Raw genomic sequence first — 16,970 nt, 5'->3', positions numbered from 1 at the left:
ATCCTAATGGACAAGAAACCATCCATGAAGGATGTCACTTAGCATTGTCCAACATCATTTACAATTTATCAATGTCATAACATTGATGGGTACCTTTATGACTTTTTTTTTAATGTTTCCTTGAAAAACTGTCTGGAAAATAAAATCTTTTTAACATCCTTGGAAAAAAAAGCAGCATCTATATTTCATGAAGTGTCCATGCAAGATAGAGTTGAGATTTTTTTTCTTCTCTTTTTGTACTTGGCGCAAAGATGACATGCAAAGTCCTGAAGTGTTCCATATTTTGTCATAACTTGCGCACTCACACAACTCTGCTCGGATTACTCCAACTCAGGGTTCGATTTACTTTGAAAAATGTGTGTAGCAATTTTTTAGCAAAAACCTTTAGGTGATGTTCTTATAATATTAGCATATGTTTACATTGTAAAAAATTGTTATACAAGCTGAAATTTGTGTCGCAGGTTATCCAAAATGGGGAGTATTTTGCTCCACGACACAAGTTAAATCGAACCCTGCTCCAACTGCACACAGCAAAGCATTATTGAACATGTTCTTCAGGACTGTTTAATATTGAAAATAAAGACAAATTTCATAGTTTTAGTCCAATTAATTGGACTAGAACTATGAATTCCGTCGTTATTTTATAGTGTTGGGCAGTATATCAGTTATAACTTTTTATCACCAATTTATAATGAAGTTAGTTCTGTTGTCTTGCTCGTTTGTTAGCCATCACAAACACAAATTGATTGCAATCCATTAAAATTGATGTCACACCAAATATTGTAGTGAAATCTACCTGCCTGATATGCACACTTTGAAACTCATAAATGTCAGTAATTGTCCTAATGGATGAGAAACCTTCAGCAAAGGATATCACGTAGCGTTATCCGACATCACTTACAATTCATCAATGTCAGAATGTTATCAGCATGATTGCAGATTTACTCATCCGTTGAACCATGGAGGTATATAAATAAATGGAGAATGATCGCCAGAATTCTAATCTCCTAAGTGGAGATTATCCCGTTACCTCTATTCAATGAGTCACCAAACTTGAATTGACCAGCCACTTCAGCCAAGCTATTGATATCCACGATGGTTATGAGCCTCTACCATGGTTCATTGATTATCACTCCCAAAATTTCCTCATAGGAATTGACCCTACAATGACCCGTGCGGAAGCCTTGTAAAAGAGACTGTATAATGACGTCAGCTAGTCAATCAGCTAGTTCAAAGTCACCAGTTTTGATAGCTTATAGTTTCAATGTATGATCGTAAAAAACCGAAGAAATTCGGATGTTCTGTTCTCAAGTTATGAAACTGTTTTCTACACTAGTTGTGCCGTAACTTGACAAATATACTTAGTTTTCATGTTCATATATCAAGCTTTTAAGGGGTCTGAGGGAGTTCAAATATAGTGCAAATGAAAGCAAAACGCTTTTACCTTCCGATTGTGAAACAATTATGTTGGGCCAATTTGGGCCATTTGAGTTCTGAAAGCGAGAAAATTTACGGAAGTACTTGAATTCAAGCAAAAGTGATGATCAGACAATCTTTTCTAGAGAGAAATTGATATATGGAATGTATAGGCCCTATATACTTTGTTTAAACAGTTTCTCATAGTTTAGTGTATGATAATCGTGATTTTGGTTGAAGCTTGGTCAAATTGATTGAGTGCCATGACGGATATGTCATGTTATTGTTTTTAAACTTTTAATTCTGTATTGTCATGAAATCGTATAGGCCGCCTAAATCATCATCATTAAACTTCTCATTGTATAATAAATAATTAGCAGTATTTAGGCCTAAATGATTATTAATATTATTAGGAGGCTATCATTTTCTTTGGAGGAGGGTTCCAAATATCACGGGGGTCATAACTTTTTGGAAAAAAAAAAGTCATAGGCCTAATTCAATTTTTCATGACCAAAATGTAGGGAGTCACAAGATGACAACAGATAAGGTGTTTCTTTTTCAAAAGACTGATTTCTTGATGCAATTTAAGCACTCAATTTTTGGTGAAAATGAGATTTTGATATCAAACTTTTATGAAACATGAGCACTTAATTTCCAATAAGTATAAACTTCATTTTACCCCATTGAAATCAATGGCCAGTGAAACAGACTTCACAATGTAATCAGCTTAGCATAATCAATATAAACCTGAAATTGCCTATTCAACAATAATTGGTCATAACCAACGTAGTACAAAAGAGGCTTGGCTGGATCATCCTCCATTTATTTATATACCTCCATGGTTGAACGTTATCAGACAATTTTCAATCATCAACTCATACAGGAGATGTTGCAATTGCTAGGTATAATCATGATAATTTGCATAGAATGATTTAATACTGTGCGTGCTGGCCATAGGCTACAACGTAAAAATGCAAAGTTTGGAGATATTTTCTCAAAATATCTAGAGCTAACTTAAGAACCACTAAACCAATACTAGGCTTGTTTGTACTCATTTTAATGCATTTTTCATACTGATTCCAAATATGGTCATGAACATTTATAATTCTGAATTTTTGAATTTTTTAAAACTTGTCGTCTGCAGTCGATACCAGCATAGAGAGAGAGTTGAATAATCAGATTTCAATTAAACTTAAAAACTTGATTTTTTTTTCTCTTTTTGTTTTGTTATAATGCTTTTATATCACAAATTTATAATGATAAGTTAGTTCTATTGTTTGTTGCTCTACCCATCACAAAAACAAATTAATTGCAATCCAATAAAATTGATGTCGTACCAAATAATGTAGTGAAATCTACCAGCCTGATATGCACACTTTGAAACTCATAAATGTCAGTAATTGTCCTAATGGATGAGAAACCTTCAGCAAAGGATATCACGTAGCGTTATCCGACATCACTTACAATTCATCAATGTCAGAATGTTATCAGCAAGATTTACTCATCCATTGAACATCATCAGACATTTTTCCAATCATCAACTCATCTGTGAGATGTTGCAATTGCTAGGTATAATTTGCATATATATGATAAATTGATTTAGATCACATTGCAATGATTTTGTAGCATTTGTTTATGATTGAGCTCGGGGTGGGGGGAGGGGATGATCTGATTACTGAAGAGTAAGGTCTTTAAGAATGTTTTTGTGAAGAGAGAGGTGCTTAGGGATTGGGTTTGGATAGAGCTAGATTTACCACAGAATAAGCCCAATCGGCAATGTAAATTCCATTTTTTGAGAGCAGTTTTAAGACATTTTGACCTCTGATATATTGGGGAAGTTTATCTAATTATTATTCATTCATTTATTATTGTAATAATTTTTAAATCATTTACAATATTTTGAATAATTAATTTACATAATATTCATATTTTTTATACAATTTTTATTCTAGTAAAACATTTTTTTTGGCTAATGGGGTGCAAAATTTGCAACCATTTGCAATCATAAAGAAGAATATTTTCATGTAAAATTTATATAATTTACAGTAATTAGAAATTTCTCACTCAGACCAATTAGGCTCAGGCTTCGCACCTGATGATTCCATGCATGACAATAATTTTCAGTGGATATCAAACATTACCAATATAATGTAAGTTCATCACAGAATGAGTGAATAAACTTTGAATATAGTACAAAAAATCATACTTCATAAACTTGAGTTCAACTATTGACCTATAATGCTTGAATGGAGGCTTCTGAACTGAACCACTAGAGATGAGACTGTGTTTTCTCTTAGTATTTGGTTTGCATAATTTAACTCAAGTTCTTGATTAGAAAAGCAACGTAAGATGACACAATGTTTATACTGCGTGAATAATTAAAAGTCCTCTTAAGTATTATTCTTGGACTCTGACCTATTTAGTGGAAATTTTTTCAACAAAATTAAAATTTTGAAAGAGGTTTCAAATCGCTAATTAAAAATGGTGCCAAAGTAGTTTTGAAGGTTTGAAATGGTGAAGCAATAAAATGTTGAGTAGGTTGCTGCATAGGAGAGGAACGTGATGGAAATGCGGGATAGACTTTTAACTACGGTAGTTGAAAAAAAGAGAAATTGCAAAATGTAATATTGTGTTCAATTGAGTACTTGTATATTGGGCTATTCTGTGAATTTCAAATGGGGTTACCCCATTTATAATCTACACCCGTGGGAGATTAAGGTCATGTCTTGCATAGGGGGTGTATGAATTTCAACTGGAATAGCCCAGTTGCTACTAGCAGTGTCATTACCAAGGACGGTATCACTAGGATCCATAACATGCTCATCTTTCAGGACGAAGTTCTTTAACCCCAATACATTTGTACATTCATTGAAAGACCTTTGCAAATTTGGGTACAAAAACTTGAGGTCAAATTTTGTACTATGATTGTTTAATTAAGGTTGTTGAACTATGCCATTGGGATGAGGCTATTGTGGTCCATAGTGTATGCAGAGAATACTGTACACACCTTTCTGATAGAGCTTCAATAAATATAAACTGGGCTCAAAAAGAAACTTATAATTTTTCACAATGTCATATCTTAAAATCCTGTCCATAAAAATGAACCAAAATTACATACAGGATTACTTCAATACTCTACTCTAAACACATGTTAGTAACCAAGCAGTTGTCCAACTGACACAACAGCAAAATGCACTGACACAGAACAGCTTCCTGGACCACAGTCACAGGCGAATAATTGGCACCCAGCAAAAGAAATGTGTGAGAATGCATACAAGATCCTTACAGACCTGATAATTGCACAAGAGTAAGTGGAATAGTGTGGAACGGGCTGCTTCTGCCTTTCACACACTTTCTTCAAGAAACAGGTCTTGTGCCACACTATTCCACTTACTCACAGATGCCAATTTTTTGGGCTGTGAATGTGGTCCAGGAAGCTGTTCCATGTCAGTGCACTTTGCTGTTGTGTCAGTTGGACAACTGTTTGGTTACTGACCATTGTTTAGAGTCGAGTATTGAAGTAAACCTGTGTGCAATTTTGGTTCATATTTATGGACAGGATTTTAAGATATGACCTTGTGAAAAATTGTATGTTTCTTTTTGAGCCCAGTTTATTTCATTTTGTGTGAATTGTGCCACATTGCTATTGTGAGATATGGTATATGTGTATGGTTTTACAAGATTCTATCAAAATGTATTATGTAATTTTGCTATTATTTAAAAGCAATTGAAGTACAAATATATCAATTGTTTTATACCTACAAATATATCAATTGTTTTATACCTACAAATATATCAATTGTTTTATACCTAAACAAATGCGAGTATGGAATCAAGTAACTTTGAAAGTAATTTCATGATTTTACGGCAAAAACTATTAAAAAAAAAATATACTTCACATTTTGGGGTCCACCCTATAACTAAATCGGCGAGTGTAAGAGTCGACAGCGCACTGCTTGGCGCAGGTGCACTATGGCGCAGCACTATGTCAATGATTGTAAAAACTATCACACAGAGAGGCTGATAGTAAAAATGATAAATGGTAATCAACCAATGAACTGTCTAGAATGTATGAGTGATATAAAACATAATACTTTTTAGTATTCTGTTTCATGGGAATTACAGCAGATTGTTGCTGGCAGATCTATGCTATATGCTAATTATATTCTCTACTGGGTATGAATAAAATGCACATTATGCAAGTTATAAGTAGGGTTTTCCACCAATTATTTAAGGGGGTACTACACCCCTGACCAATTTTATGCCTATTTTTGCATTTTTCTCAAAAATTATAGCGAATTGGCGACAAGTAAAATATGTATATTATTATAGGGGCAAGGACTACAACTACTGCACTGGAAATTTTATTCCAGCACAGACAACAGTTGTGGAGTTACAATCAAAAATGAGGGAAAACCAGTATTTGATCAATAAATCAATAACTACTTGCCTTGAGTTACTGAATTTTCAGTGCAGTAGTTGTACTATAATATATCTTACTTGTCACCAATGCGTTATAATTTTTGAGAAAAATGCAAAAATAGACCAAAAATTGGCCAGGGGTGTAGTACCCCCTTAATGAGAATACAAAGCTTTAAGATAGTTGTAATCCACACCTGTTGGTTGCATATTGTATTTTCCTGGAAAATGCATTTCTTTTCAACTCATGGATATATATTACCATTAAAATGCTATTTACATAGATAATACAATTTTTTATTGAAACAATATAGGCCTTATAAACTGCTTTTACAAAAAGTCATGTAGAAAACTGTCCTTGCCGTTTGAGGCGAGCGATCGCTCTCGCTCGCCACCGCTCGCTCAAACTTGATTTCTAGCGAGCGGTTTTCCACTCGCCATAGACACTAAATATCACTCACTGCGAAGCTCCCAAAATCAGCCATTGAATAAGCCAATTCAGCATTTAATCGATTCTGACTGCTCCCTCCAAGCGGAGAAACCACAGATTTTAGCGCGCTTTGCGCGCATTTCAACACAAATACATAATACCATTTTGAGACCGAAGCTCTACTTGATTATACCCAAGTGGTATTTGTAAAAATTCGACTACTCGCCTAACATCATACTAGCGAGTGATTAACCACTCGCCTTTAAAATCTAGATGGCAAGGCCTGGTTATAATTATCACAAAATTGACATATTTGTTGAATCTGTTTGATATTTTCATGGAAAAGTACCGGTAGTTGGTACTGTTCCCGGTACTGTTATTATAGGAGGGGGTATATAACAACTGTGCCCAAGTACAGGAGTTTCATTATTTCATGATTGACACTGTAAACAATATTTTGTGAAATATGGTGTTTAGGATTTAAAAAAAAGTTTTTAAAAGCGCTGATTCTCATGTAGTTTGGTTGTTTGTCACAAATATCTGTCATTTTTTTCCCCACATTATTTTGTTTTTTCCAGGGTTTTTCTTTGGTTTTCATGCCATGGAGTTTGTGGAGTTCATCAAGACCCCAAAAGTGGACAACGTGGTCCTGCATCGGCCGTTCCATCCACCAGTAGAGGGCACTCTTTGTCTTACTGGACATCACCTGATTTTGTCTTCTCGTAAGACTAACTCTGAGGAATTATGGGTAAGTTCAGACTTAATTATAGGTTAATGAACGCGTATTACTTTGGCAAAAAAAAAAAAGTTGTTTGCTTGCCCTCGTCCAACCGGCCGTCCCGACCGTAGAACTTTTTTTTTGAAAAAAGTTGTTTTTTGCAATTTTCCCAGAAATGTCATGTATTTTTCGTCTGAAAAACTGATGATTTAAAAGAACCGTTGTAAAATACTATTTCCTGCATGTTTACGTGTCCGGCTGTACCTGACTGTCGGGTTCCGCAATTTCGTATACCACCTCAGCGTCTAAGCTCTAATACAACTTGCTATACACCTGCACATTTCGGACGGCGCATCTAGGGATGAGTTTATTTACAGGCAAAATATAACCGTGCATATCGTGCAAGAATGGATACAATATAGCAGATGTTAAAATACCCTTACAAAAATGAACCAGTGTTTGTGTCATTTTTTCCATGCCCTTGGTCCATGAAAACAAAAGAAACTAGGCCTCTTTTCATGGGTTTTCCATTGGTTGACCAACCCCTGAACAAGGCCATGAATTGACCCATGATAGCAGGATTCTACCCTTGTTTTTGAAAGGGGTCCATGGGCATGAATCAAGCATTATAGACCCTCTGATATTCTCAAACAACCCCTGTTACCCTCATGATTTCAAGGGTCTGTACATTAGTACCTGCATGTGCAGGGGTTGAAAAACCAGAGGGCTGAAATGAACCCATGTTTGTGTACTATTGATTTTCCAACCATCTTAATCCTAATTGCTCCACCCACTTCCTTTATCAAATAACCAATGAAGTGCTGCTGCACTTCACATCATATTCCTCTTTATCTGCAGAGAGCAGTGCTTTTGTAGTTTGTTTTTTTCTTCTCTGGTTTTTAGGCTGAATATTTATAGCAGGTGATGTTGGGAAATGGTTAAAGTTAAATCATGCTTGTGTATGTCCATCAGTTTGGGTTGTACTAAAAATGTTCTGATGCACTTCAGGTTTTTGAGTTGACAGTGTGTGTGGATGTGAGGGGTGCAATGTGTGTACAGGCATTTGAGGGGGGGGGTGTTCGGATTGAGTATGTTAGGTAGTGTATGTTAAATAGTTTTCAAGGGGACTATTTTATACTAGAAAATTAATTCATCAAAAAGTGGTCTAATTTGGAGCATTTCAAATTAATTTTCATCATAACAAATATTTTCAAGACTTTTTTATATTTGATATTTGATATGTGATGACAAATTTGATGAATGAGCGTAGGCCTAGTTAATTTGTCATTTTTAGTGCATGGCAAATTAAATGTCAAGTTTAAAAAATAATCATTTAAAAATGATTAATTTGTCATTCAAAACTTGTTAAATAATCTAAGTTCGTCACCTACATTAAAGATGCTGCCAAACATCAAAAAAAATACTCAAGCAGGTTTATTCTCCAGTACCTTGAATTTCTTTTCATGTGTTAAATTTAATAATGAAAAGTTAATAAGTAAATAATAAATCATAACAATGCATGGTATCCATAAAATAAACCCTCAACATGTTTCATTTTAAATATTTATATGCTATGTAAGATTTTTTAAGAATTCCATTATATTAAAAAAATGGCATGAGGCTTTTGGTGGGTTGAGGATTCTTTATAACTTAACTTTTGTCAAGGAACAAACTTAAATGATCTGACAGTTTTACTTATTTGATTAATTAAGCAAAAATATTGACTGTACACACCAACTTTCATGCCCATCCGACATTTTTTACTAATTTGACCTCAGATGACCCTGGCCCTGGTGACCCCGAATTACTTTCCAAAAATTTGGCTCTGAATGTTGACTGTATCCATCAAGATTCATGCCCATCCGACAGGTTTTACTAATTTGACCTCAAATGACCCCTGGTGACCCCGAAATGACCTTCCAAAAATTTAGTCTTAAATGTTGACTGTACCCACCAAGTTTCATGTCCCCATCCGACAGTTTTTACTAATTTGATCTCAAATGACCCCCGGTGACCCCAAAATGACCTTCCAAAAATTTGGCTCTAAATGTTGAGCGTACCCACCAAGATTCATGCCCATCCAACAGTTTTTACTAATTTGACCTCAGATGACCTCTGGTGACCCCGGAATGACCTTCCAAAAATTTGGCTTTACATGTTGACTGTACCCACCAAGTTTCATGTCCATCCAACAGTTTTCACCAAGTTTCATGTTTATCCGACAATTTTTACTAATTTGACCTCAGATGACCTCTGGTGACCCCAAAATGATCTTCCCAAAATTTGGCTCTACGTGTTGACTGTACCCACCAAGTTTCATGCCCATCCAACAGTTTTTACTAATTTGACCTCAGATGACCCCTGGTGACCCCGAAATGACCTTCTAAAAATTTGGCTCTAAATGTTAACTGTACCCACCAAGTTTCATGTCCATCCAACAGTTTTTACTAATTTGACCTCAGATGACCCCTGGTGACCCCAGAAATGACCTTTCAATTTTTTCTTTGAATGTTGACTGTACCCCACCAAGTTTCATGCCCATATGACAGTTTTTACTAATTTGACCTCAGATGACCCTGAAATGACCTTTCAAAAATTTGGCTCTAAATGTTGAGTGCACCTACCAAGTTTCATGTCCATCTGACAGTTTTTACTAATTTGACCTCAGATGACCTCTGGTGACCCCGAAATGACCTTCTAAAAATTTGGCTCTAAATGTTAACTGTACCCACCAAGTTTCATGTCCATCCAACAGTTTTTACTAATTTGACCTCAGATGACCCCTGGTGACCCGAAATGACCTTTCAATTTTTTTCTTTGAATGTTGACTGTACCCTACCAAGTTTCATGCCCATATGACAGTTTTTACTAATTTGACCTCAGATGACCCTGAAATGACCTTTCAAAAATTTGGCTCTAAATGTTGAGTGCACCTACCAAGTTTCATGCCCATCTGACAGTTTTACTAATTTGACCTCAGATGACCTCTGGTGACCCCTGAAATGACCTTCTAAAAATTTGGCTCTAAATGTTAACTGTACCCACCAAGTTTCATGTCCATCCAACAGTTTTTACTAATTTGACCTCAGATGACCCCTGGTGACCCCTGAAATGACCTTTCAATTTTTCTCGTTGAATGTTGACTGTACCCACCAAGTTTCATGCCCATATGACAGTTTTGACTAATTTGACCTCAAATGACCCCTGATGACCTTGGGTGCCCTTGACCCACTATCAATACAAACTTGTTCTGTCTTGGGTCAAGATCCACCCACCCACCAAACTAAACTTGGACTAACTAAACTAACCCCCCCCCCAATTTAACATGTGCTTTTAAGCAAAATATCTGTATCGTCCAAGCATCCTCATCTTCAATGCATCGTTCACTATTTACCACTATGGAATTATATTACAATGTTGCACAAATGTAGGCCTATAGATGAGTTTCTTGACGGCATTACATGCAGGTCTGGGCGAGCACGGCATGAGAAAATAAATGTTGATTAACCCTGAAATCTACCAGTTTGGTTATCTTAATTTTTGCCGGGAATTTTTGATATCAATGCTGACGATATGAACAACTTCCTCGAGGCTTATAAATTGGAATATTATTTTATTCGTACATCATTTTTAGCATTTAGTTTAGACTTTTGACTTTTTCAATGCTTGTGCTTTTTAATAGGAACTTTAGGAGAATTAGTTCAACGACAAAATGAACGTTATGGTTAGTGTTACCATGTTACAAGTACCGTTTTATTACATTTTCGAGGGTTCGGTTTTGTGCGAATATTGATTTTTACACACACAAAATAGTTGAGTAGTTGAATAGTAAACTGCTGTAGGCCTACTTCAAGTTAGGAGTCCTCCTTCACGCTGCCCGGGCACGCTGTTTTGATAAAAATATTTAGTTGTGTTGAAGCAAAATCTATGGTTGAAGCAACTCTTTTCGTCTAAAATGCAATAAAATTGGAGATTCAACTTTTTAAAAAACTCGCACAGCCAATGACAAACGGGTATAAATCGTTCAATCCATGTTTCATGGCGTCGAAAGGCAATATGCCCATTCGTTTAGGCCTAAGTCGGAAAGTTTAAAAGCACTTTTATAAACTATTTTAAGCACTTTTGCGAACATTTCACAACAGAAAAAAATAACAAAGGGTTTTAAAAATTCACAGACTTTCCAGTTTTTCCACGACCCTACAAAACCCCCGAAAATGCTATGCCTTACAGCACAACTCTCGGAAAATCTCCGACTTCTGAGGGCAACCCTCAAAAATTCAGTGACTTCTGAGGGCACCGACCCTCTGACTTCCATGGGTTCAACCCTCGAAACCCTCGGAAATTCGAGGGCTCAACCCTTGGAAAAACTGCGACAACCCTCGGAAATACTGTGAATTCTGAGGGTTGAGCCCTCGAATTTCCGAGGGTTCAGAGGGTTGAACCCATGGAAGTCAGAGGGTCGGTGCCCTCAGAAGTCACAGAATTTGTGAGTGTTGCCCTGGGAAAAACTGTGGCTCCGAGGGCACAGCTTCGGAATATTTTACAGTAGGCCTACCTAGACTGTTTATATCATGGTTATGTTTAATATGTGTATACGTTTCTTATGCTGCAACGCCTGCACGTGTAGATGAGATGCTTGGAAGTTTGGTTTGATTAAACATTTTAAAAGCACATGGCAATTAGGGTGTTAGGGGTGTCCCAATTTAGTTTGCAAGAATGATTATTATTATTTGCCCAACAATAATTGTTGTTCTCAGAAATCGGATGACATCAATATTGATATCATATCAATTATCAATTAGGCTGTTCCAGTTAAATTACATACCCATATGGGTCCAAAATGGCTGTTCCATTTAATTTACATACTCCCTCTGAAATGGCCCACAAAATGGCTGTTCCATTTAATTTACATACTCCCTCTGAAATGACCCCAAAATAGCGGTTCTATTCAATTTACATACTCCCTCTGAAATGGCTGTTCCATTTAATTTACATACTCCCTCTGGAATAGCTTCCCCTAATCAAATTGCATATTGTGTATTTCAAGCTATCAAAGTGCATAGCTTCACTGAATAAGAGATTTTTAAAATAAAAAAATATTTTGATTTTTTTTTTTAAATTGATATTGATATCAATTAGGCTGTTCTAGTTCAATTACATACCCATATGGGTCCAAAATGGCTGTTCCATTTAATTTACATACTCCCTCTGAAATGGCCCACAAAATGGCTGTTCCATTTAATTTACATACTCCCTCTGAAATGACCCCAAAATAGCGGTTCTATTCAATTTACATACTCCCTCTGAAATGGCTGTTCCATTTAATTTACATACTCCCTCTGGAATAGCTTCCCCTAATCAAATTGCATATTGTGTATTTCAAGCTATCAAAGTGCATAGCTTCACTGAATAAGAGATTTTTTAAAATAAAAAAAATATTTTGATTTTTTTTAAAAATTGATATTGATATCAATTAGGCTGTTCTAGTTCAATTACATACCCATATGGGTCCAAAATGGCTGTTCCGTTTAATTTACATACTCCCTCTGAAATGACCCCAAAATAGCTGTTCCATTTAATTTACATACTCCCTCTGAAATGGCTGTTCCATATAAATTACATACTCCCTCTGGAATAGCTTCCCCTAATCAAATTGCATATTGTGAATTTCAATCTATCAAATTGCATAGCTTCACTGTGAATAAGAGAGAATTTTTATTTTATTTTTTTACTTCAAATTTTTTATTTATTTTTTATTTGGGGGGGGGGGTACTCATTCAGTGGATGTTTTAATGTTATCATTATTTCCAGATAAAGTGTAAACATTTTAGTTGAAAACCCCTTTAGAAGGTTATATAAGAAATTTAATAAAAATAATGAATGCAAAGTAGCCCTTCAATCCAAATTCTGCAATACATATATTATTGTATATTTTTGGTTTGTTTCGTTTTTTATTAAGAGCCTAATCTTGAACATTGATAGGCCTATGGCAGAGATGATCTGATAGCTATTGATTATAAAGACAAGTCAAGTGGTGACAATCTATGAACATTTTGCTCATTGCCATCCAGGATAATATAATCCCACTTGAAATCATCATGTAACAATAGGTATTGAGTCAGGTTTGAAAGTTCTGATGTTCTTTCTTCTCATTGGCCATGAATATGCAAAGTGTGTACACAACCATGGGACACTGACACATGATTTTTAAGCATTCAAATGTTGCAGACAAGATATATTTCACACCTGTGGTCATTTCCTATGACATGTTTTTGAACTTGGAACTTGTACCAACAAGCCACCTTTGCTTGTTCACTTGGGATGGATTAGGAAAGTAAATCTGTTAGTCTGTGAATGCCAATTTATAGGAAGTGCATCATGTGAAAAAATATGTAAGTACAATCATAGACCATTTAAAACTTGTGAATATGTTTTGACAGTGCATCTCAGTAAATTTGCTTCCACAATACCTGTAAGTGTAAGCAAATTATAGCTTCACTGTGTTTGTCACATTTTCCTAATCACCTAAACATTGATGGTTGAAGTTTCTAATTACCATAAGTTTTGTTTTTATTTTCAGTGCCATACATTTAAGCCATAATGTTCGATATTATAATATGAAATTGGTTTTTTTTTTCAAACCTGATTTGTTAGCATATTTGTAATGTTTACACATGTCCCAACTTGCACCTAAATGGAATTGGTCAAATTTGATGTGCTGTCAAACAGAGCAAAGTTTTAATTAAAGTCGTAATTCTGAATTATGACTTTATGTCCTCCTAGTACATTGTATAATAGAACTACGAGTTAAATAGCCAAAATAACCAGTAGGTTTCTTTTACTTGTTACCTTCTTCATTCTGCTCAAAATGAACAGGAACCCTTCACGACAATTATTACAACAATTATTTCAGCATTTTGAGTATAGAATAACAAATTTGAAGGAAATCATACATTGGGGCTTTAAGTCATTTCAAATACTGTTTAGTGGGCCGGCAAATCTTTAACCCTGCAAAAATAATTATTACATCACATACAGTCATGTAGAACATGTGGATATAGTGTATTTGGAAATGTGAATTAAACATCCACTTAAACTGTTGAATTGATAAGATTGCAAAAAATTAACTCCCAAAAAATATACAGTCAACTCATTATTTATTTCAAAAAAATCAAAATCAGAAGGACATTCCTCATATTCAGAATAAAATGCAATTTGTTGTGTCTGATGTGCTCTCTGATCCCTTAAAGCAATATTACAACATTATTTCCCAAAAGTTGATTTTTACAGTTACTAAGTATATTTCACCTGAAAATAGGTTTACAGCCAAATATTGTTGAATATTTTGATGTGGGATGTGAACAGACATAAATTCACCATTTTATATTATAAAGACATTATCAAGATTATGCTCAGGCTTGGTTCGACAAAGTATAATGGGCTAAAATTACAAGACAAGACTGCAGTATTAATAGAAAACCTACACGAAATAATTAACTGAATTTTCTGAGAGGCAAGTTGCATAATTTGCATTTATCTTCATCATGTTCATGAACATACAAAAATATTGCTTTAAAAATAAACACTGAAAGGCTTGACTGTTGTATACACACTTCACAGACAAATGTCAATCAGAATTAATCTGCAAGGGTAATCAATATGCTGATCAATGCTGGTCAAAAATCAGCCCTAGGAATTATCACGCAGTTGGGGTCTGCATGTGTAAACCAACCCTCTGACAATACAGTGAGATCAAGGGTCTGAGCTTTAAGTGACCCTCAATTTTCTGAGGGTTTCATGGGTTTTCTTTTCATGGTCATGGATTTAGTGTGATTTGATCAAACCCTTGATATTTTGTTTTACAGAGTGTGAAATTCCTAGGGTGAAGCCCTTGATTTTCACTTATTCAGAGGGTAATATAGGCCTTAAACAAAGGAACATGGGTCTAAAAATATACATGCCCTCTATTCACCCTAGGTTGACCATTGGTTTACCCTTGATTTTCCATGGGTTTGTGGGTTGAAAAAGTGACACAACCTATGGTTAATTTTTGTAAGGGTATGGTAAAAGTAGATAAAATTTGAAAACAGTTGTACCAGATATTCATTTCTTGTTTATAAATATTTAAATTCATGATATTTGTTCGTATCGACAAGGAAGTAACATTGCACTATTTTTTTTCAACATGTTTGTTGAGGCTACTTTTATTAAGAGCACAAATCGCTCTGTATAAATATGATTTCACTTTAAACATGGCGGACACAACACGAGTAGCGCAAGCTGTACAGGTGAAGCAAGGGACCGGACACGCTGTAGTCTTGAAGAGCAGAAAACACTAGGAGAATTGTTCACTTCATTAATCGTAGGCCTACATGTAGAAGAGCTACAATTGTTTAAGGTGCAAGTGGCGAGCACAGATGCTGGACCATGGCATGATGTTGGTATTCGCCATGTCTGTTTCTGGGAAACAGAGAAAGAAAAAAACCAAAAAAAAAACTTTTCCCGACCGACCGACCCAATTTTTAAAATCCATTCGAGGGCAAGCAAACAATTTTTTTTTTGGCCTTATTGGGAGAGAAATTAGACAAAATAATGCACGCGTGCTGATGTTGATGCGTCTAATGCACTCCCCCCTTCGGGGCTCAGCGAAACATTGTGCGTAGTACGCGGAGTGCACAATATACACAATCAATGCATGTTTCGTACTTTACTAACAGCTTTTCTGATTGGCAGCTTTGATATAGGAATGTATGAAGGGTATACGTTGTATTGTTGGTTGAAGCAGCAGGAAAAAAAGTAGTTCACAGCATCTTGCGAATGGTAGTGAGCTTTAGCAAAAATTGCATTGCTCAATTCATAGCGAGCGTGTAGAAGAATTCAAATATCACAGACCGACCACCCCTACCTGAAAGCCATTCCGCCCCTAAAACAAGAGTTTGTTTTGGTCGCCTTTGCTACTACATGTACAGGTTAGGTTATTTAAAATGAATCTATAGATACAGTTTATATTTGAATGCATGTCCATTATTGCCCCATCCACATTGTCCATTTATTGACAGGTACCAATTATTATGATACAGATGATATAGATCATTCATGTCTAGGGTTGAGAACCAGAAAGCCGTAACTCACAATGAAAACCATTGTGAGTTACGGCTTTCTGGTTCTCATCAACCCTGGATGTGTAAGGGGCTGTGCAATAATTATTTTCCCCGGGGTAAAATTTCAAACGCCCGCCAAAAATCGCTTGCCCCCCCCTCTCGGCCTGCCAAAATCGCTTGCTTCTCTCGGCCCGCCAAAAAATCTTTGCCCCCCCTTACACATGCCACATTTTTGGGATCCCAATTTTCAAACCTTAAATGGTCTAGATATATGTTAGAAGCAAGTGCGAGCAGGAAAATTTGCATATTAAAGCGTTTCCGCACTGTTTTCCTAAGCCTTTTAGAGCGTTTTATTTAAAAGGCGCCCATGAATGTGTGCCAAAAATCGCTTGCCCCCCCCCTCTCGGCTGGCCAAAACTTGCTTGCCCCCCCTTTCAGCTCGCCAAAATTTCTTGCCCCCCCAATTTTACCCTCCCCAGGGCTCATAATTATTGCACAGCCCCTAAATTCCCATACTAAGACAGATGTTTTCACCAACCATGCTTATATAATAGTTGACAGCTGTCAATCAGAGTGCCTTGACACCACAGCTACTGACCCAGGATGAATATGTGGGTTTTTTCCATGCACTTGTATCTATATCTAATAGTAAATATGTTCAGTGGCGTATCCAGGGGGGAGCTTTGGGGGCTGAAGCCCCCCTCACTTTGTTAAAAATTATGTAAAATCAGCCATTTTTTTGGCGATTTTAGCCATTAAGCCTCCCCCCGGCATAACTCTGAAAACCCCTCTGAGCCCCCCGCAGGAATAGATCCCGGACACGCCGGTGAAGAATTTTATGGTTATAAAACTGGACCAGACTCATCTCAAGTGGCGGACACGCCGC

General features: G+C 36.0%; 1 protein-coding gene across 4 annotated transcripts in view; it reads left to right on the top strand.

Annotated features, from left to right (window-relative positions):
- The window catches only part of LOC140162891 (myotubularin-related protein 9-like), a 93,378-nt gene that overhangs the window by 34,773 nt on the left and 41,635 nt on the right, over positions 1-16,970 (top strand). For all 4 annotated transcript variants that reach the window (XM_072186196.1, XM_072186194.1, XM_072186195.1 and 1 more), the window contains one exon: positions 6,844-7,013. In XM_072186196.1, the coding sequence (XP_072042297.1) occupies positions 6,867-7,013 (147 nt within the window). In that variant the 5' untranslated portion in view covers positions 6,844-6,866. The remainder of the gene's footprint in view (positions 1-6,843; positions 7,014-16,970) is intronic.

The sequence above is a fragment of the Amphiura filiformis genome, chromosome 10, assembly GCF_039555335.1.
Source record: "Amphiura filiformis chromosome 10, Afil_fr2py, whole genome shotgun sequence".
In the NCBI taxonomy this organism is placed as follows: domain Eukaryota; kingdom Metazoa; phylum Echinodermata; class Ophiuroidea; order Amphilepidida; family Amphiuridae; genus Amphiura; species Amphiura filiformis.
Note: the sequence above shows the minus strand (reverse complement) of the source record. Positions and strands in the feature narration are given on the sequence as shown.